This window comes from Peromyscus californicus, unplaced genomic scaffold (assembly GCF_007827085.1).
Source record: "Peromyscus californicus insignis strain IS unplaced genomic scaffold, ASM782708v3 Scaffold_7__1_contigs__length_154581171, whole genome shotgun sequence".
In the NCBI taxonomy this organism is placed as follows: Eukaryota; Metazoa; Chordata; class Mammalia; order Rodentia; family Cricetidae; genus Peromyscus; species Peromyscus californicus.
Window position 1 is genome coordinate 57614438 of NW_026294595.1, and position 20748 is coordinate 57635185.

Genomic DNA, 20748 nt, shown 5'->3' on the forward strand with positions numbered 1-20748 from the left:
AAATCAACTTACTCCCAAATTAGTGAGAAAAACAGTTATATGTACTATACACTTAATTTTTTGTAACTTTGAGATCATTTCCAAATTTAAGCAAAGTCATCATTATATAATTATAGTTCTTAAAACTCTTCTTCAGCTTCCCATTGAGAAAGGGGGATTTTTAAACTACTTAAAGTAAGCTCCAAGATGTTGGATGGTCTTGACTACTTACTAGATTTATTTTATTGACTCTTTTGACTTGCTGTAGTCTGTGGTCCTTTTTGTTGCAGCATTTTTCCTTCCTAATTATGGATCTTTTAAAATAACTAACCGGCTGATGTATCTCTCCATTATCCAAATTCTTGGGGGCAGTTAGTCTTTGCTCACTTTACCAGTGAGATGTATCCTAGAGATGAGAAAATGGTTTACATATTGCTTTAAATTACTTGCCACATACTGCCTGTCATCTTCTCACTGCCCTCCCTTTCCTAAGCTTGTGTTCTTTGTGTTCTCTTTTCAGTGGTCGCTAAATGCTCTAAAATGCCACTTCAGTTCCTTACTTTAAAGCCTTATGAAGCTTCCTTTCACCTAAAAAGATAACGTCTGAATGTATTCACTATGGTAACAAAAGCCTACTATCTAGCTTTTACTTAATTCTTCAGTTTTCTGTTTTGTTTTTAAATTTATTCTAAGCAGTTTTGGTTCAGAGTGGCATAATGATTATCATCACAGACCCCAGAACTTGATTGCTTAGGTATGATTCTCATTTTCCTCAACTTTTGGTTACCCAGGCACCCTCGACTTTGAAATGTGTATAATAATTAGCCGTATCTCGCAAGATTATTTGGAGAACTGAGTTAATGGGTGTGTACTTAGGCCAGTTCCTGGTACATGTCAACAGCTGTCACTTCGGGCTGCTTCTAATATTTCTGCCTTTTGTTCATGATACTTCCTCTTCTTTCCTTTAATATGTTGGTTTCGCATTAGGCCCTAAAGTCATAAAATTATTAGCTGACATCTGGTTTACTATCCGAAGACTCATTACCAATTTCTACTATTTCAAATTACGACCATCAGCTTCAGTCGTTTCCTCTTTCAGGGATTTGAAGTGTAGCTATTTCAATGATCAAAGTGCTATGACTCTAAAAATGCAGTTTCTCTACCAAATCGAGTAGATGGGAGAGGAGAAATAACTCTGTCAGAAGAATGATTCAGAAACCCGGAAATCCTGTAAGTATGCTCAATGTTTGCTGAGACACAAAATTGTAAATCATTTTATTTCTAGGAAGGGTGTTTTTTGTTTTGTTGTTTGTTGTGTTGTGTTTTGTTTTGCAATTATTCTGTCCAGTCCCTTGCAAACGGGGTCAGGTCAGGCGAGTTCTCCACTTTCCGCCAAATCTGCCTTTTCTGCGTTACCCACCCCTTTCACCAAACCTCCAGAGCGGATTCGCAAGCCGGATCCGTCTTCCCGGGTTTCCCCGTCGCCCTGGCAACGAGACCGGAAGGGACGGGCTTGACGGCCTTCCTTCCGCCAGCGGCTAGGTTCAGCCGCCGGACCGCTGTGGGCCGCTGCGGGTGGCCCCCTTATCTCCGGGTAGGAGCCGGAGCCGCAGCCGCAGCCGCGCAGAAGGCCACGTCAACCTAAACCGTCCCGCCCGCCCCACCCCGCCGGCCGCTGTGCTACCGACTCCCCCCTCCCCACCACCCCCCCACGCCGTTCCCACAATGCCGCGCGCCAGGCCCCGCCCTGCCGGCGCGACCCGAGCGGCGGTGTTGCTGCGGTGCGCGCTCGCGGCCGCCGGCGTCCGGTCCTGCCGGGTCCCGGGTTCGGCGGCCTAAGGATGGGGCAGTAGCTGAGGACGCCGAGGAGGTGGGCGCGGGCCGGCTCCACGCACCGCAGGGGCATCGGGGAGGGAGGGCGCCGGCCGCATCCCACCGCCTCCGCGCCGCGGCCATTGTGTCGGGTCCTCGCCTCCCTCACTGCCCCCCGCCACCCCACCTCGGCCGGCCACCTTCTGCTCGCACTTCTTACTCGGGTTTCTTCGCCCGGGTCCGACCTGTGACCTGGGACGCACACGGGCCAGCCCTGTTCCCCCGTGCCCTGTCCTTCCCCTCTCCCCGATCCCGCGCTAGAGAGACGGCAGCATCCATCCTTAACATTGCGTTTACCTTCAGCCTCCTCACTGGCCCGGGACTGTTCCGGGACCCACGCTGCGGAGAGCCACCCTAAGCCAAGGGACACCTTCTCCCAAATTCCTGACTGAGATTTGGTCTTCATTTGTTTTCCTACCCGATAGTTGTCAGACTGGAGATTTCTGATTTTTCTATCACTATCATTTACAAAGGTCTATTTTTGCGGGGGGGAGGGGGACCGAAAAGGAGGGGTTAGAAGTGAGGTGTGAGGCCTGTTCACAGGTAAGGAATTTTTAGAAACATATTTGGACTTAAGAGAATTGAAATTGAGGATGGTAGGAAAGTTAGGTCCGTCCCCCACCACCTCCACCCCCGGAGCATTTTAAGATCTTAAAGTATACTAGTTTAGCTATGAGGTGAAATTCTGGGGTTTTATCCTTCAAAGGCAAGCATGCCTGGTTCTCTTGTTTCTTTCCCTATTTTTGTTTATTTCAGACATGAGTTTTACAGAGAAATTGCACCGAATTGCGACTATTACCCTTTGTTTTATAAAATAATTTCTTCTCTCAGTGCAAACACTTTAGAAGACTTGGGGGGGACCTGCTTTGTAACTTACCTATTTTTATACTGTCATTCTTAAGTTACTATGTAAAAGGTACAAACCCCTTGGAAAAGCTTTAGGCTTCCTTTTATTTCCCGGAAAGGCATCCTCTACAAATGAGATTAGATTAAAAAGAAAGTTGAACAGCTTTTGAGATGGAGAAGGAGCTAAAAGAGAAGAGGTATTAGAAAAGGGTAGTGTGCTGGGAGAGGAAGGAAGCACTCCTTATCCTTATCCTGATGTGGTGCCCCCACTGGTCAGAACCTTTTTGTCTAAGTATGCCTATGTGTTTCTAGCTAGCTACCACCACTCATCACCCTTTTCCTGCTCTCTGGAATGATTTTACAAATATGCCTACCTGAAAATAGAGGCAAGGGAGGGTTCTAAAGGGTAGGACTCAGGGCCATTCATGACGATGTGACCTCAATGGAGATTGTATTGCTGACTGTGTCACTTGGCAAATTATGTTAGAGCCATTTAGTTTGAAAGTATTTCTAACTGCCTGGTTTGCTCTCTTTAGGTTAACGTTTGGGGGCTGTGTTCTGTGATGCTTGATTGACCCTTGAAGTAATGTGGACAGAGGTTCTCAAATGTGTATATTATAACCACTGGACCCAGCATTGTATCTTAATGTTCACTTAAAGAAGAACTGGCATAAGAAAGAGAATGGGAGTCTGGTTAAACAAAGATGACTTTATCAGGGACTTGAAGAGGATCAGTCTCTGTCTTCTGATACTGTATGTGGTCGTGGTAGTGGGCACGGATCAGAATTTTTACAGTTTACTTGGAGTGTCTAAAACTGCAAGCAGTAGAGAAATAAGACAAGCCTTTAAGAAATTAGCACTGAAGTTACATCCTGATAAAAACCCGGTAGGTGAAATTTCTCTTTAAGTATCTGCTTATTTTACTATGTCTCGATACTTATTTAGTTATTTTTAAATAAGCACTTGAAATGTTTAAAAATAATGTCAGAAATTATATTTGGCAACTGGAGGAAGAGCATTTGCCTGGCATGCACAAGGTTCGGGGTTTGATTCCCCACCACCTGAAACTAATAGTTTACCTGTCATACTAAAACCAGAAGAAGCAAAGTGCAGTGATTTTGTCAAAATCAAATGCAGTTACCTCTTCTCTATAAACTGATTTCCAACAGAAGTCGTAAGGACGTTAACCCCAAGCCTTGTCTTTGAAACAGTTCATATTAACAATAGAGACAAATATTGCCTTACAACTCAAAAGAGTCTTACAGAATTGACAGTAGTAGGCTAATCACAGTGGGATTTAACTTTCACTGTTATTTTCCATACACAGTTCAAACTTTTGACTTACAAACTTACAAATTAAAACTTGAGAGCTCCAAATGTGTTTCCGTTTGTAACGATTTGATTGTGTACCCAAGAGTCTTTAAAAACAAATTTGTTTTGAATTTTATGGTATTTAATTTTTTTCATTAATTTTTAGCTTATCATGAATGAGGACATGATGGAGATAATTTTTGTAGGTAGAAAACTTTATATAAATGAGATTATTTTATCCTAACTACATAAAGCTGAACATTATAAACTCTTAGTTGGTTATCTTTCCCAGAATATTATATTCAGGGATTTGTTGTCTTTCAAGTTTTTGTTTTAAAATTTCCAGGTATGATTTACAGAAACCAATTCTATGAAACAGTAAAAAAGTAACATTTTTCAGTCCAGTTTTGAATTGTTATTCTGGTATTATTTCTTATTTAATAAACTGGTAGATTCAAAGATACGCTTTATGGTTGGCCTCAAATGGGAAAATGGCATGCATACCTATTTATTTATCCTTATTACAAAAGTAACACATTTTAAAGTAAAGACTTCAAGAGTCCATCAGGTTTTTTTCTTAGTGGCTTTTTTTTTTCCCTCAACAATTTTAGAAGGGAATTACTGATCTTTATCCATTGTTCATCTTATTTGGAAACTTTATACAGTAACGAGAAATTGGTTGCCAGAACTGTCAAACTTTTGAATAGTGCATTCTGATTTCCCTTACTTAGGCTTCTTCTGAAAATATTCTTCCTTAGAAATACTTCCTGATTTCATCTTGATGATTCATGTCATATTGAACTGCCCTTTTTTTTTCTGTTGATATCTAGTATTCAGAAATCTGAGATCAGTTAAATCTGTATTTCTGAAGAGATTCAGATTGTATATTTGAAATAACTGGTGTGTCTTAATATTTTTTAACAGAATAACCCAAATGCACATGGTGATTTTTTAAAAATAAATAGAGCATATGAAGTACTCAAAGATGAAGATCTACGGAAAAAGTATGACAAGTATGGAGAAAAGGGACTTGAAGATAATCAAGGAGGCCAGTATGAGAGCTGGAGCTACTACCGTTATGATTTCGGTAAGGCGCATGCTCCTCATGAGGTCTGTCCTATCTCTTCCCCCCCTGTGCTGGGATTTGAACTGAAGGCTTTATGCCCTCTACCACCAATCTATGTCTCCAGACCCGAAGTTTATTTTTTAATACAAGTAAAAAAAAAAGAGTTAGTTTTGTTCTGCTGTTTAATTTATATAATTCATATATGTCACGTTGAGTAGCTCTCTTTAATTTACTCTGAAGTTGAGTTGAAAAGGTAAGTCAGTTGGTATACAGAAATTACTGTACATATATGAAAGTGTATTGGTCAGATTATGCTTAATACTTTTATATATGGTTCCTGTTAACTTAGCAATGTGTTTTGTGCTGTATATTGCATTAGAAGTTAAATATTGAAGCCTTTCAAAACTTTGAAGAGCATGAAGAGCATGTTCCAACAAAAGCTAAACTTTCTTTTAAGCGTAATGGTAGCTTGTCTGGTGGAAACTGTGCCTCCTGGCACGGCACCTTTATTGATCCTGGTTTTACATGTTGACAGGAATAAACAAGGAAAGCCAGAGGAGAGGGAGACACAAAGGGAGGGAAGGAGGAAGTAAAGACAGTCGCATCACAAGTGTGATCACACAACCAGTGTTTCCTGTTACCACTAGTTCGCTTCAAATGCAGGCTAAGAACCGATGTTGCTTTTATATTAGACTAAAGAAAGTAGTTTAAATTTATTTCTACAGTGTGCTCAAGACTTGATATGCTTTTGAAAATAATATATTCCCTGCTGACTTTTACCAGCCAGACCTGGCTTACTACTTGCTTACAAAGAAAATTTTATTGGAATACAGTTCTGCTCATTTGCTACATATTATCTATTACCTCTGTAAGCCTCTCAGGGCAGAATTGAGTATTTGTGTTTAAAAACAAAACCAAAGAAACCCCATAAAAACTGTGTGCTATAATGCCCTATAAAGCCCCAAATATTTACAAGTGGCCTCTCTAGAAAAAGTTTGTTATCTGTTGACGCTATATATCCATTGTAAATGTTACTTGGGTGTTTTAGGCAGTAATGAGAATTTTCCCACATTGAGTTTGACCACAGTAAATAAAACTTTTATTCACTACTAAATATGTGCCTCTGCAGATCTTATAATCATGGGATTTTAAGCAATATAACCTTTTAAAGTGATACCATATAGTAAACACTTAATCTGAATGAGTTCTGTAGTTTAATTAATAATTAATGTAACACTCAATTTTTGTGGTTTTGATATTGTAGCATGTCATCTTTAGGAGGAGTTAGGTGAAGGGTACATAAGAATTTGTGCTGTTTTTGCAACTTCTAGTGAGTTTGTGGTTATTTTTAAAAAGTGACAAAACAAGGGGGCTGGAGAGATGACTTAGTGGTTAAGAGCACTGGCTGCTCTTCCAGAGGACCTGGGTTCAATTTCTAACATGCATATGGCAGCTCATAACTTGTCTGTAACTCCAGTTCCAAGGGATCTGACACCCTCATATAGATATACATGCAGGTAAAACACCAATGCACATGAAATAGAAGTAAATAATTTATTTTAAAAGTAACAAAACACAGAAGTTTCGTATGGGAAATAAAGGAAGTGATTAGGAATCTCTTCATACATCCCAATAAGTGATTAGGAACCTTACCTACTCTATCATAGGCCTTATCAAGTCATTATCAGTCTTGAAATGAGTCATCAGTAGTAATAATTACTGTTGGTTTTTCTTTTAATTTGATGTGTATTATTCAAGTTTGAAATTCAGTATAACTGATTTTTTTATACCTAAGGTAAGCATGAATAATATTTTATGTGGTGATTTATTTTTATGAAGAAATTTTAATTTTATGATTTTTATCCACTTTTAAAATTAGGTATTTACGATGATGATCCTGAAATCATAACATTAGAAAGAAGAGAATTTGGTAAGTTTATGGGCATATGACTTCCTGAAAGTAGTGCAAATCATGTCTCTTACCCAAAACTCATAAGTCTAAATGTAATCAAAAGTTAGAAACTGTTCAGATTTTTAAAAAGGAACATGATGTATATGGTATATTAAACTGTTCAGAAAAGCATGTGGACCAGTGTTTCAAAATAAAAACACCAGTATGGGGCTAGATCAGTGGTTCTCAACCTGTGAGTCATGACCCCCTTGGGGAGTTGAATGACTTTTTTCACAGGGGTCACCTAAGACCATCTGCATATCAGATACTTACATTACAATTTGTAACTAGCAAAATTACAGTTATGAAATAGCAACAAAAATAACTTTTGGTTGAGATCACCCCAACGTGAGGAACTGTATTAAAGGGTCACAGCATTAGGAAGGTTGAGAACTATTGGGCTAGAGATATGGCTCAGTGGTTAAAAACACTTTTGCTCTTGAGAAGACCTGTTTTCAATTCCCAGCACCCACATGGTGTCTCACAACGATGTTTTAAGGAATTCAACGCTTTCTTCTGACCTCTACGGGCACCATGCACCCACATGGTGCACATGCAGGTGAAACTATATGTATACATAAAATAAAATTCTAGAAACACTAATACTTCTTGGTCAATACTTAGCAAAATGCTTAAGTATGAATACCAAATAAAAATAGAAATAATATGCAGTTCAGGTTTAGAGTCCATGTTATTTTGCTACATACTTGCAACAATAGAAAAAGTGCAGTTTCAATCTTTGAGATAAGTGTGGTTATTGTGGAAGCAGATTTAATTTTATATGTGACTTTTGTGAAAATCCCCTATTCCATTCCCATTGCATTTTAGAACATTAGAAAAATCAGATTAGAATCTCCTACCTCCACCTTTTCTATAGCTATAATAATTTTTTTCTACTTCATGTACATGTATGTGATATGTTTATGTGTGTGCATGTCTCCGGGAGGGGATTTGGGGGGGGGGGGGTGTGCGCACGCGCATGTGCCACTGGAGTTGAACCTAGGGCCTTAAGTTTGCTAGGCAAGTACTCTACCTCTTCTGTTCTACTTCAAAACAATAAGTTGTACTCAGAAAAGTTCCAGTTTTCTTTTGCTATGTTAAAATAACATTTAATTTAGAAAACTAAAAATGCTAATTGCAAAAAATAGATGCTTCTTTTGTGTTATTATAAAAGATGTGGTACAGTTACTAGATTTTTAAGTAGAGTTCTTTGTACGCAAGAATTGCCTTTTGTTCTCTAACTTTTTTATTATAGGTGACTTCTGGTATAAAAGGTAGCTAACTATTTAATATAGTGCCATTATAAGTTGTGTATATGAACACTTCAACATCTTTCCTACAAAAGAAATAGGGGAATTTGGTTTATCGCTAGATAACACTAATACCTATATCACAGACTGTATGTGGTTATGTAGCGCCATAGCTTCTCCTATGCGGTTCTTAAGAGTAAGAACTTATCTCTAAGTGTTTTGTGAAGCATTGTGGTTAGAAAACAGGAAACTTCCGTATAGAATCAGAACTAAACCAAATCTGCAACTGACTGCTCTGTGAGACCACCTAGAGTGAAACTTTACTAATATTGCAGATGAGTTTATACTTTTTCAGACATTGTGCAAAAAAGGCCTCCTAATTAGGTCACTTAGAACCCCAAATGATAGTTTTAAATTCAGCCATGAAACCTTAGCGATAATTCAGAGATAGTTAACTAAAACTAACACTGTTCTTCATGCAAGTAGACTAAGATAAGATGATCCTGACACTTTAGTTCAAGAAGCAGAGAGATGCTGGGCCGTGGTGGCGCATGCCTTTAATCCCAGCACTTGGGAGGCAAAGCCAGGTGAATCTCTGTGAGTTTGAGGCCAGCCTGGTCTACAGTGTGAGATCCAGGACAGGCACCAAAACTACACAGAGAAACCCTGTCCCGAAAAACCAAAAAAAGCGGAGAGAAGATGACAAATGTGGGTTATAGAGCTAATTTGTGTTTGGACACATGTCACCAATGGGCTTGCTTGTGAGTTTCTGTTGCCATTTTTTTTCTATTTTTTTTTGAGTTATTTAATCTTTCCATAAATAATTATAATTATAGGGTCATTTTTAAGTGAGTTCTGGTGAGAGTCCTCAGCACTCTGAAATGAGCTCTGTTCTGATAGAACAAAATAATGCAGATACTGTGTTGTGGTCATGCCCCAGTTCATCTCTATTTGTGGAACCCTTCCTCTGTACCTTAAGTCCTTTTATCTTTCTTGCTGATTAATCCATTGAAGTCTCTGCCCAGTTCCTTGCCTCTCAAGCGTCTCTTTTGGTAGTGGCCAGCACTGGCTCTGATTTCCACCTTCCCATATATTGACATTGGGGTGCTTTACTACACCTCTCTGAGGTTTTCAACATGGGTCTCTTATATTTTGTCCAGTTTTCCAGTTGTTAGTACTGGGAAATTTAGTCCAAATTACATAGTTGACTTTTACCAGGAAAGGAACCCCAAATGTCCGACTGAGTACAGAAAGGACAAAAGTAGTTAGTAAGCTGTAATTTCAAAGCTGTAATGTTGTCATCTTTTCCGAAAAAGGAACCACATTTTCAATTAAGCATAAGCACATTGTCTTTTTATATGTCACAGTACTGTAGTATATCAGTTGTGATCAAGTTCTAGGTTGTATGTGAAAGGTAGAAAACACCTCACCAAATAAGGCCACAGTTGAAGCATTCTTTTGAAGACAGCTCAAGAAAGAGGAACTCAAGACAGTACTGCATTTTCTGTACCAGTAGAAGCTATTGTACAGGTATTAATAGATAGTCTGGTTCTGTGATTTAAAAGAAATTTGCATTTTCAAATATATACTTACTCTATTTTAGGTTTCTGAGTTATATAAAAGCATTTCATTTTGTATCTTACTACACTCTTAAAAATACTTTTGGTCCAGCACAGTGGCCTACCCTGTGACCCCAGCTACATGGGAAGCTGAGGCAGAAGGACTGTGAGTCAATAAGTGAAATGAAAATGTATTTTTAATCTGACTACTCAGTAGGCAGTGCAAACTGAGCAATACTTACGGCAAAGATTAGACGTGTTTATGACTCAAGGATGCACACAGCACTAGATACTCCATCACATGTGTTATAACTGATAAGATGATCACTTTTTCTATTTCCGTTTTCATTAACTCTGATTTTTCCCTGAATTAGTACTGGTTGCCGGTCTGAGCCAATAGGCATGTCTCAAGAGTCAGTTTCCGCATCTCTGACCGGCACTGGCCTCACACTGGTCCTTGCTGCCTGTGGTAGAAGAGCTTTTGTCTCAGCTTGGGCTCTCTGCTGTAGCTCTCAGGTACAGAGACTGCCATAAGCCCTGGCTGTCACCTCCTGTGCTACCCCTTGTGTGGCTTCATGACCACAGTTACCCTGCAGAGCTGCTGCTTATTCAAGCCTAGGCTTAGGAGGGGGTTGTACGAGTTATATGGACTTGACATTTGAGAAGCAACACTACTGCTTACAGGAAAAACCACAGGAAATAAGCTCACTATGGAATATTTAGGACTGGTGTTTTTTTTCATTCTGATCTTAGCAAAACCATTTGTGATTAAAATGTGCTTTAACCTTTAGTAAATCGTTGTGTTTTATGTGCTTTCAGATGCTGCTGTTAATTCTGGAGAACTGTGGTTTGTAAACTTTTACTCCCCTGGATGCTCACATTGCCACGATTTAGCCCCCACTGTACGTATGTTTAATGTCCCAGCTATTAAAGCCTTTTTATAGTTGATGTATTATTTGGCTTCCTTTTTTTTCTTTTAATAATTTGTTGGAAATTATTTGTATTAGTCAATGTGGCCATCAGATCATTATCAAATACTTTTTCCTATAGGTTTTATTTAGTAAGACTTCACTCCTTTAAGATTATATAGTGTGAAGTATGTTCAAAAGAAGAAACGTTACCAGAGAAATGGTTTGTTTCTTTTTCTATCATAGTGGAGAGAATTTGCTAAAGAAGTGGACGGATTACTTCGGATCGGAGCTGTCAACTGTGGCGATGATCGGATGCTTTGCCGAATGAAAGGAGTCAACAGTTACCCCAGCCTCTTCATCTTTAGGTCTGGAATGGTAAGGGATGTTTCCACTTTTAAGACTTTATAATAAGTGAAGTACTAGAGAAAACACTATGTAAACTTTTAGACTGCTTCTCACTTTTTCTTATTTTAGGAGGTAATGTATAATAAACATTTTGTATTCTTTGTGAAACTTTTCAGGGCCATCAGTTTTTGCATTACAGGATGTTTAATGCAGATTACAATGTATTTTAGGTGCTGCCTCATGAGATATAAAGCTCTAATATCTTTTTTTTCCCCAATTTCCAGTAATGAAACTGAAGCTAAAATTGTTACAAATGGTATTAAAAGCAGTATTCTATACAATCTGTACTGTTGGGGTTCTGCAAGTATCATTTGTAAATACATTGTGTTGTTAAAAAGTAGAACTTCCAGCATTATTCAAAATGTTAAACTGTTTGGTAGAGTTTTAAAATGAAAAAGTAAAAGATGTTTACGTAAACCAACAGACTGCAGTGAAATATAATGGAGACCGGTCAAAGGAGAGCTTAGTGAGCTTCGCCATGCAGCATGTCAGGAGCACAGTGACAGAGCTGTCGACGGGTAATGATTTTTTCCTCATTTGCTTGCTTCTTAGGGATGGTTTGAATTCACAATGATAGTTCTACATTTGGGTCATAATAATGATGTTTTGAAGTATCTTTTTCTGTGCTTCTTAGAAAGGAATTGTCCTTGCTCTGGTTCCTGCTGACTTGTACATTGAACAGGCTGGTTCTGTTTGCATAGACTATTTTAATAGAGTTCAGGTGTAGAGGGGTGTGAGCTGGGAGGTCAGGGCTTCCTTTAACACTACTGATTCTCAGCACTACAGTGTTGATGCTGTGGCTACAGGCAGAAAGTTCATTTCAAGTTCACAAACACTTCAAATGATAGCTTTTAATTCATCCAATGAAGTATCCATGAGACAGAGTTCCTAGCTAGAAGGATGCCTTATTCATTCATTCAGCACCAACTATGTGTTAGAAACTGTGTTGAGCACTGTATTTGTAGTAATAGAGTATATGTAATCCCAGCCATCAGCAGCTTCACTTCAGTGAGCAAGATACCAGTGAACAATTGAAATGCGGTCCGGTAGCTTTTATGATTAGAAATCGAGCATAGAGAAGCATAAAGGTATGAAGCAACCCAGCTGAAGAAAGAAGAGAGGTTAAAATGTGCTTCTCTACAGAAAGCGCAACTAATCTCTCCTGTGATCGAGTAGGAAGGCTTCAGAGAGCACTGGGCATTTGGGAATTAGCAGTTCTTTACAAATCTAAAAGACAGCTGTGGAGTGAGTGGGTGGGGCTTGTGTGGGACGAACATGGCTGGCCAAATAGTTAGGCAAAGCTCGGGTTATAGGAGACGTGACTTACCTGTTTGTGTGTTCTCAAAGTAATCAGTATGTCTTAAAACTAATTGGTAATAGTTAGAGAGGATTGGAAGTAGTTAAGTTTGGAAAGAAAGAAGTAACTTTTGGAAGAGTGTTTTCATTATTCAGTAAGAAGTACTCAGAAATTTTATTTTCTTTAAAGGAAATTTTGTTAACGCCATAGAAACTGCTTTTGCTGCTGGTATCGGCTGGCTGATCACATTTTGTTCTAAAGGAGAAGGTAATTTTGTCGTTTTGTTAGGATAAAAAGACTGGCATCTAAATTTAGGGGATAGTTTATGCTACTGTACTTGATTTTTTTTTTTCTGTCAGTAATCAATCAGTTACTTCAGCGTACGATTTAAGTCCCAAATTACAAACATTTACTAAATGTATATATCTTTGATTCTTTACATATAACAGGTATTGAAATTAGTGATATGTAAATGTTTCTTTATAATTTCATGTTTAGGGGATGAGTTTTTCAGCCTAGTTCTCGGGATAAATTGTACCTCAAATAACAAAAGATAAGCTGGGCAATGTGCAAAAGTAATTAATTATATCAACTATAATTGCTACCAAAAGAACTTTTAGAAATTCAGACTTTGAAACTTAACAATATAAAAAGTGTGCCCCCTCATTAGATTGTGTCTTTAGTGATGATAGTCTCATTTTCTAGGGCATGTCATTAAGTTATTTAAAGGTCAGTGTCCTGCATGCCAAATTTTAAAAATGCAAACTATGTTCAATAAGATCAGTTTAAAGTTGTTCCAAATATTACAAAATATCTGCCAGGCAGTAGTGGCGCACATCTTTAATCCCAGCACTCGGGGGGAGGGGGGGGGAGGGGGGAGGGGGGAGTGGCGGGGAGGGGCAGGGGGGGAAAAAGCAGGTGGATCTCTGTGAGTTCGAGGCCAGCCTAGTCTACAAAATGAGTTCTAGGACAGCCTGAACCCTGTCTCCAAAAAAAAAAAGAAAAATCAGATCCCCATTGTTAATACTCTTTTGTGTCTAGTCCCTATGTAGATCTTTTCTTACACATCACCTCTTGCCTTTGTGCTCCTTTGCTAGGGATGTGCTGATTTATGACTAAAGGCAGCCATTCACCCATCCTCTAAGTCCTAAGTTAAGAAAACACAACCTTCAATTTAGTGTCTCACCAGTGAGTTTCATATCAGCCTAACACAGTGGATCTCAGCCTTCCTAATGCTGCGACCCTTAACATAGTTTCTTATGTTATGGTGACCCCCAACCATAAAATTATTGCATTGCTACTTCAAAGGTGTAATTTTGTTACTGTTATGAATCGTAAATATCTGAAATGCAGGGTATCTGATATGCGACCCCCATGACGGGGTTATTCAACCCCTACCCCCACGGTTGTGACCCACAGGTTGAGAACCATTGGTCCAACCAAAGCCAAATACTGATTTCTCTATCTACAGATCAACTTTTGAAAGTTTCTAACATGTTATCATTTATCTCTAGCCTCTGAAATGTTACAATGCCCTTTCTTCCAAGTCTTACCTCATTGTATCCTATCCTAAATTCATATTTAACAGATTTTGTTTTTTAGAAAAAAAGTGAAATGCTTATTTTAAGATTAAGAGTTATAATATTTTGAGGATCCTGCATATACCTTTTCAAATAGCTCTGTTAGATTTTATTTCTTTCAAACCATGAGTATCTTGGCCAAAGGAGACTGTGACTAAGAGGATAAGACCTAAAGAGACGCTTGCTATAGATGGAAATCCTTAGAAATTAAGGAGAGGGAATGAAAGATTGGGTTTGAGTGTGTGCCAGACAGAGATTACTTGATGGGCCCCCAAATATACCTGCTAAGCCTGTCCGTATTTACAGTACAGCTCAGTTACTTGCCTTAGAAACAACATGGGTGTGGGAGTGGGCATCAGAATTAAAACTAAAACAGCCTCTTACAATTTTTCCCTCAGATTGTTTGACGTCACAGACACGACTCAGGCTTAGTGGCATGTTGGTAAGCATCCATCCTTTTTATAAAACTGTCACCCTGTAAGAAGTACAGCTAGAAATTGACAACAAATATCTTTCATGGTTTCTTGAACACTTTATCCTACTTACATGTGATCTTCTCCTCTGGTGACATGATTTTAGCTTGAAGTGTCTTTCTAAATCATTAGCTGTGTTCAGTCAGTCTTTATGTGTTTTCATTGTAACTCGCCTCCAGCGCTCCTGTGTTTATTACTTTGTATGAATCCCTCCAGTTGTATACTAGCTTCTTTGTCATTTCTAATTTAGAGTTTGTTGTCTCAGTTTTTAGCGTGCTGTTTCTTCTGTGGACTTCACGTTGTGGTAGGGGATATGCTGTGAATGATGCTTGTCTTTTAGTAGTACTGAAACTCCCCTGTGGCTGGGAGATTGTCAGCTGTGATTGTGTTGATTGGGTGTGGTTTCTATACATAGTAGATCAGTTGTATGAGGTTGTCTGCCTCATTGCTATACTGTTTAATTTGGGGGGTGGGCATGTTAAAACAACCAAAATTGATTTGTATTTCCATCGTGTGTGTGTGTGTGTGTGTGTGTGTGTGTGTGTGTGTGTGTGTGTGTGCGTGTGTGTGTGTGTGTGCGTGTGTGTGTGTGTGTGTGTGTGTTTGTGTGTACACGTATGTATGTATGTATGTAGCAAAGTCATCTCTTGCTTAAGGATTAGATAATGCCCTGAGATATACATTAGGCAATTTCACCATTGTGAAACATCATAGAATTTACTAAGACAAGCCTAGTGTATTCAGGATGCTTCATTATTATTGTGGACATTTCAGTTTCTCCATTTAATTTGGCTTACTTTTTCTTATGTTTTGACCCTTATATAAATACAAGTAAGAATTGTTAACTTTCTTTGTAATTTGTATACCATAAAGATGATAACAAGTCTCTGACATCCATTTTTTTAGACAAGACAAGAGTCCTTTAATGTAGATTCCTTCATTACCTCTTATAACTTTGCTATGTGGGTTTTCACAAGTCTTCTATGCAGTAAATTGAGTGTATCTTTGTGTGTGTATGTGTCTATATGTGGTGCTGGTGTCTGAACCCAGGGCTTTGAGTATGCTATATCTCCCCAGTGAATAGTGTATCTTTTGTGTATCATTTAATTTTTATTTACAGATGCTCACATATAATGCTATCTGCTTTTAAGGCATTTGTCTTTAATTCCCTGAAGTTTTGTTATCATGTAGGTGCCATTTTCTTGTTTTGCTTTAACACTGTTGGACTTTGTGAATATGTAGGTCTTTTTTTTTTTTCAATTTGGCAGCTGTTATTTTACTTATTTCCTGTTTTTTCTCTTGTCTTTCTGGAATCCCAGTTAAATAGATGTCAGTTCTCTCTGTTTACCAGCTTGCCTAGTCTGGAAATTTTTTTTTAGTAACTTGACATTTCAAGCAATGTACTTGTCTTGTAGGATTTGGGAGCTCTTTACAGGAGCTCAACCAGTAACAGGTGAGGACTGGCAGGGTGCCTGCCAATTTAAGTGAAGGGCATAGATACAGAAAACACCGATGTCCTTCATGATAAGGGAAGGACAGTCGAAGGGGTGAGCCTACCCGAGTCAGAGTTTAGGCCTTTTCAGTCTGAGACAATTGAACAGCCTAGTTTAAAATAACACGATAAAAAAATATAGTTCTTGTATACAAAAAAATGTAAAAGTAGGCTGGGCATTGATAGTGTAGGCATTTAATCCCAACAGTTGGGAGACAGAATCAGGCAGATCTCTGAGTTCAAGGCCAGCCTGGTCTACAGAGCAAGTTTCAGGACAGCCAGAGCTATACAGAGAAACGCTGTCTTGAAAAACACCCCCCCCAAAAAAGTAAGATGTTTAATGTAGTAGGTATTTAATATTAAGAAAACTACATTTTATTATTCAAAGTTACAGAATACTGTGTAGAGTACTATTTTTTTTTAAGTTTTAACTTTATAATAGAAAAGCTGAGTTTTTAAGTAAAGGTAAATCTCATTGACCTTTTTCTTTCCTTTACACCATGGCGTTTTTATTTCTTTGCACTGTCTGTCCCTCAGGACGGTCTTGTTCATGTGGGATGGGTGGACTGTGACACCCAGGACAGCCTCTGCAAGAGTTTGGACGTCACGGCCAGTACCACTGCCTATTTTCCTCCCGGGGCCACGTTAAGTAACAGAGACAAATCCAGTGTTTTGGTATGTGTAATTTTAAGGCACTTTCTTTACATGTAATTGGACACATGCACGCCTTGAAAGGTAATAATATTTTGTGAGCAATGTGGAGGGAAATTAATTGGTTTATATAATTTGTAGGACATTTCATTACTTGCCACAATTTCTGGGTGTTTCTTACTCAGTTTTCAAATCTGTTATAGGGATTGTTTTCAAACCAGCATTTACATTATGTTTAAGACTATTATACTTTGAAATGACAAAGGAATGTAGTGTGTTTTAAGTACAGTGAAAGAAATTTTTGTCATGAGTTTTCATTGGTTTCCATTTAAATTGTAGTTTTTAATGTTGAATATATAGATCTTTAGACTTGGCTGAGGCTGAGTAACCTATTTTTTCTTCTTTTTCTGTTTATATTTAATATTCATACATGCAAATAACGTGTTTGGATCATATCTCCTCCCCACCACTTTCCCCTCCCAAGTTCATGTTCTCCCTTACACCTTCTATGTATGGTACACCATAGTTTGTTCATGTGTGTTGTCATTGTTTTTCTCCTACATTATTGTAGTATGTATTACAAGTTTGAGCTTATTTGCTGATAAATGCCGAATATATAGAATGCATGTGTATGGTCCCTGCAATATGCATACAAATAGATGTTTGTGTATGTGCATATATGTTCTATCAGTATGTACAGATGAAATAGATAGGTGCAGATATGATTTTCTTTTTATGAATAGGATCAAATAGTGGATAGTTTTTATCACTGTATCAGAAAAAAAATTTGTGACTATATCTGTATTATTTTAATTATTCATTTATATATTACTTTGTTTTAAAATGTCCATACATCCTTTTAGAAGTAATTCCTGAATATAATCTATTAACTATGATATACTTAGATTAATGCATCCTGTTTTGAGACATCTTCATTTGTATGCTTTCATGGCTATTAGCAGTGTTGTACAATCTTGCGTGTTCATCTTCTGTATTTTTTTAGTTATCTTTTTGGAAGGGGATAGTTGCAGCAATTTTCCCCAATTCATATTGTCAGATTATTAAGCCTACTTCCTAGCCAAAAATTATTTTATGTAAGACTATTTATGCAGGGCTGGAGGGGTGGCTCAGTGGTTAGGAGCACTGGCTGCTCCCCAGAGGACCTGAGTTTCATTCCCAGCACCCATGGTGGCTCATAACTGTCTGTAACTCCAGTCCCAGAGGATCTGATGTCCTCTTCTGGCCTCCTCCAGCAACAGGCATGCATGTAGTACACATCCATAGATTCAGGCAAACACACACATAAAAATAAATTTTAAAAAAGAATAGTTATGCTATAATTTTTAATATAAAGGCACATTTAAGAAATTGAGAAGAAAACTAAGTTTTCTCGTTTTAGTGTTATGCTCACAGTTTCTATTCATTTGTTCATGTTTATGCCTAGCACGAGTAAAATGTAGATTCTGTGATAGTTCCTGCAGGTTTTTAAGGGGATTTTAGTAAGTTAAGTAATATTTGAATTATTAAACATAAATGGTTGATAACTGTAAAGATACATAATACTAACTCTATGGTTAATACCCTGTACATTTTCTTGCTGCATTCTTTGCTACATATACTTTGTTGAAAAGACAGCACAGAGTTCTAGGATAAAATACAGGCAGAGATGAAGTAGGTGTTATAGGAAGTGTGATGGGCGATGTGCTTGCTTCCTTAAGCATTTTGTTTTGTAAAGAAGAGACTTGGCTTTCAGACATGTTTGAAGAAATCTTTGTCGTATGTTTTACTCTTAAAAACTCCTACCTATGGGATTTGGTTTCTTAAAACATCCGTAATCATTTTTCCAGCTCTAAGTCCATATTGATAGAAATACTGTAATATTAAAAGTGTTCTGCTATTAAAAATCCTATGAGACTGAAGCATGGGCATTGTGGTTAGAACCGAAATTAAGCAACCATATTTTCCTGATGACATAGAATTCACTTCAAATTGCAGAGAGGATCACCACAGAAAATTTTACTTAACTGAATTAACACTTCATAACAAAAAACAGTCTAATGAGCTGACAAGGTATTTCAGTAAAGGTGCTTGTTGCACAAGCCTGGTGACCTGAGTTGCTGTGTGGATCCCATGTAAAGGCAGTAGGACATAACTTCTTCCTCTCTATGTGTGTGTGGTACATGTGCACACACATACATACTAATAGACTTTTTTTAAAAAAAAAATCCAGTTATACAGTATCTTTAATAATTACAAAAATATGGCATACTTTTAAAATAGTGTCATTTTGAATAATTTTAAAAATTGCTTAACTAACATAACTGTTAAAACTTACTATTAAGGGCTGGAGAGATGGCTCAGTGGTTAAGAGCACTGACTGCTGCTCTTCCAGAGGTCCTGAGTTCAATTCCCAGCAACCACATGGTGGCTCACAACCATCTGTAATGAGATCTGGTGCCCTCTTCTGGCCTGCAGTCATACATGCTGTATACATAATAAATAAATAAATCTTTAAAAAAAAAAAAAAACCTTACTATTAAAACTTTATAGCAATTGAAATAAGATGTGAAATATAATAAATGAGTATTTACTTAGAAAGTTTACAATATGGTTCATTTGTTCTAGTTCCTTAATTCATTGGATGCTAAGGAAATATACATGGAAATCATACATCATCTTCCGGACTTTGAACTGCTTTCAGCAAATCAATTAGAGGTAATGTTTTTACAATAACAATAAATATTGGCAACATTGCAGGTCCTAATATTTGTTTTCTTTTCAAATATTTAATTTGTAAATAAAAATAGATAGTTGAAGTATACCATATGAGATTTGATATGTGTACATTGTGTACTTAATTGATGAGAAATGTCACCACTGAAGTTACCATTTTTATGTAGGGATGAAGGGCACAAAAACCCCTCTCTCTCTCACCAGCAGTCAAGTAAGCAACACGGTACCAGGAGCTACAGCTCTTGTATATGCAGCAGCCCCAGGAACTTACTTATCTTTTTTTTATTATTATTATTATTTAAAAAAATTATTCATTTTACATACCAGCAGGTCTTAATATTTTAACAATATATTTTTTATTTCTTGCTAGAGAGATTAAAAAATAGCATTCAAAGGATTATATATTAGTTAATTCTGATTACTGAAATTACGGTGCTTCTAATTCAGAAGACCGACACATCCCTGAAACTGAGCTTTGGAGAGGACCAGAAAGGCAGGATATGAATGACAGAGCAACCTCAGGTCTGATTACACAGCCCTGTTGTTCACTAGGATTTAGGAAGTACCTTTTGAGAGTGTCTATAAATGCACAGGTAGTAGTAGACTCAGTCTTTTTATTCTGTTCATCACTTAGCTCTGGATTAGTATTTCTACTAAATATTTTATTAAAACTAAAAAATATTTGACTCCCCCAGCCCTACCCTAAGTGTTAAGTTATTAAAGTCATATTATTTTCTTGGAACAACCATTGCTTTAAGATTTTTCTAACTCGCCGGGCGGTGGTGGCGCACGCCTTTAATCCCAGCACTCGGGAGGCAGAGCCAGGCGGATCTCTGTGAGTTCGAGGCCATCCTGGACTACCAAGTGAGTTCCAGGAAAGGCGCAAAGCTACACAGAGAAACCCTGTCTCGAAAAACCAAAAAAAAAGATTTTTCTAACTCTGACCTATCTCTTATTGTGTACTTTACATAGCGTTATTACTACGAATACAGAGTACAGTTGACTTTGAATTAATGGGTAGGATAGCTAAACTTTCTTGTATGTCACAGAAGTAAACACTGGATCCTTAGCCCCTTGCTGACACTGATGTTTCTTTCTCACTCCAAGGATCGTTTGGCACATCATCGCTGGCTCGTATTTTTTCATTTTGGAAAAAATGAAAATGTAAATGATCCTGAGTTGAAGAAACTGAAAACCCTGCTTAAAAATGAGCATATTCAAGTAAGGAAAAAAATATACCTTGCCTAGCTAGTGTGTGTCCTTATTTATCTGTCCTTGGTCACTTTGGCTCAAGGTTTCTCAATTTTTTTCTTTGAAAAACAACTTTAGTGTCTGGGGATGCCGTTGGTTGGTAGAGCTTACATGGTGTACA

General features: G+C 37.9%; 1 protein-coding gene across 1 annotated transcript in view; it reads left to right on the forward strand.

Annotated features, from left to right (window-relative positions):
* The first annotated feature begins 1708 nt into the window (after positions 1 to 1708).
* Positions 1709 to 20748, forward strand: part of Dnajc10 (DnaJ heat shock protein family (Hsp40) member C10) — a 39117-nt gene continuing 20077 nt past the window's right edge. The window contains exons 1-12 of the mRNA XM_052723033.1: positions 1709 to 1849; positions 3234 to 3583; positions 4933 to 5095; positions 6954 to 7004; positions 10654 to 10736; positions 10989 to 11120; positions 11575 to 11668; positions 12637 to 12714; positions 14426 to 14469; positions 16530 to 16667; positions 19269 to 19358; positions 20484 to 20597. Coding sequence (XP_052578993.1) covers positions 3380 to 3583; positions 4933 to 5095; positions 6954 to 7004; positions 10654 to 10736; positions 10989 to 11120; positions 11575 to 11668; positions 12637 to 12714; positions 14426 to 14469; positions 16530 to 16667; positions 19269 to 19358; positions 20484 to 20597 — 1191 coding nt within the window. The 5' untranslated portion in view covers positions 1709 to 1849; positions 3234 to 3379. The remainder of the gene's footprint in view (positions 1850 to 3233; positions 3584 to 4932; positions 5096 to 6953; positions 7005 to 10653; positions 10737 to 10988; positions 11121 to 11574; positions 11669 to 12636; positions 12715 to 14425; positions 14470 to 16529; positions 16668 to 19268; positions 19359 to 20483; positions 20598 to 20748) is intronic.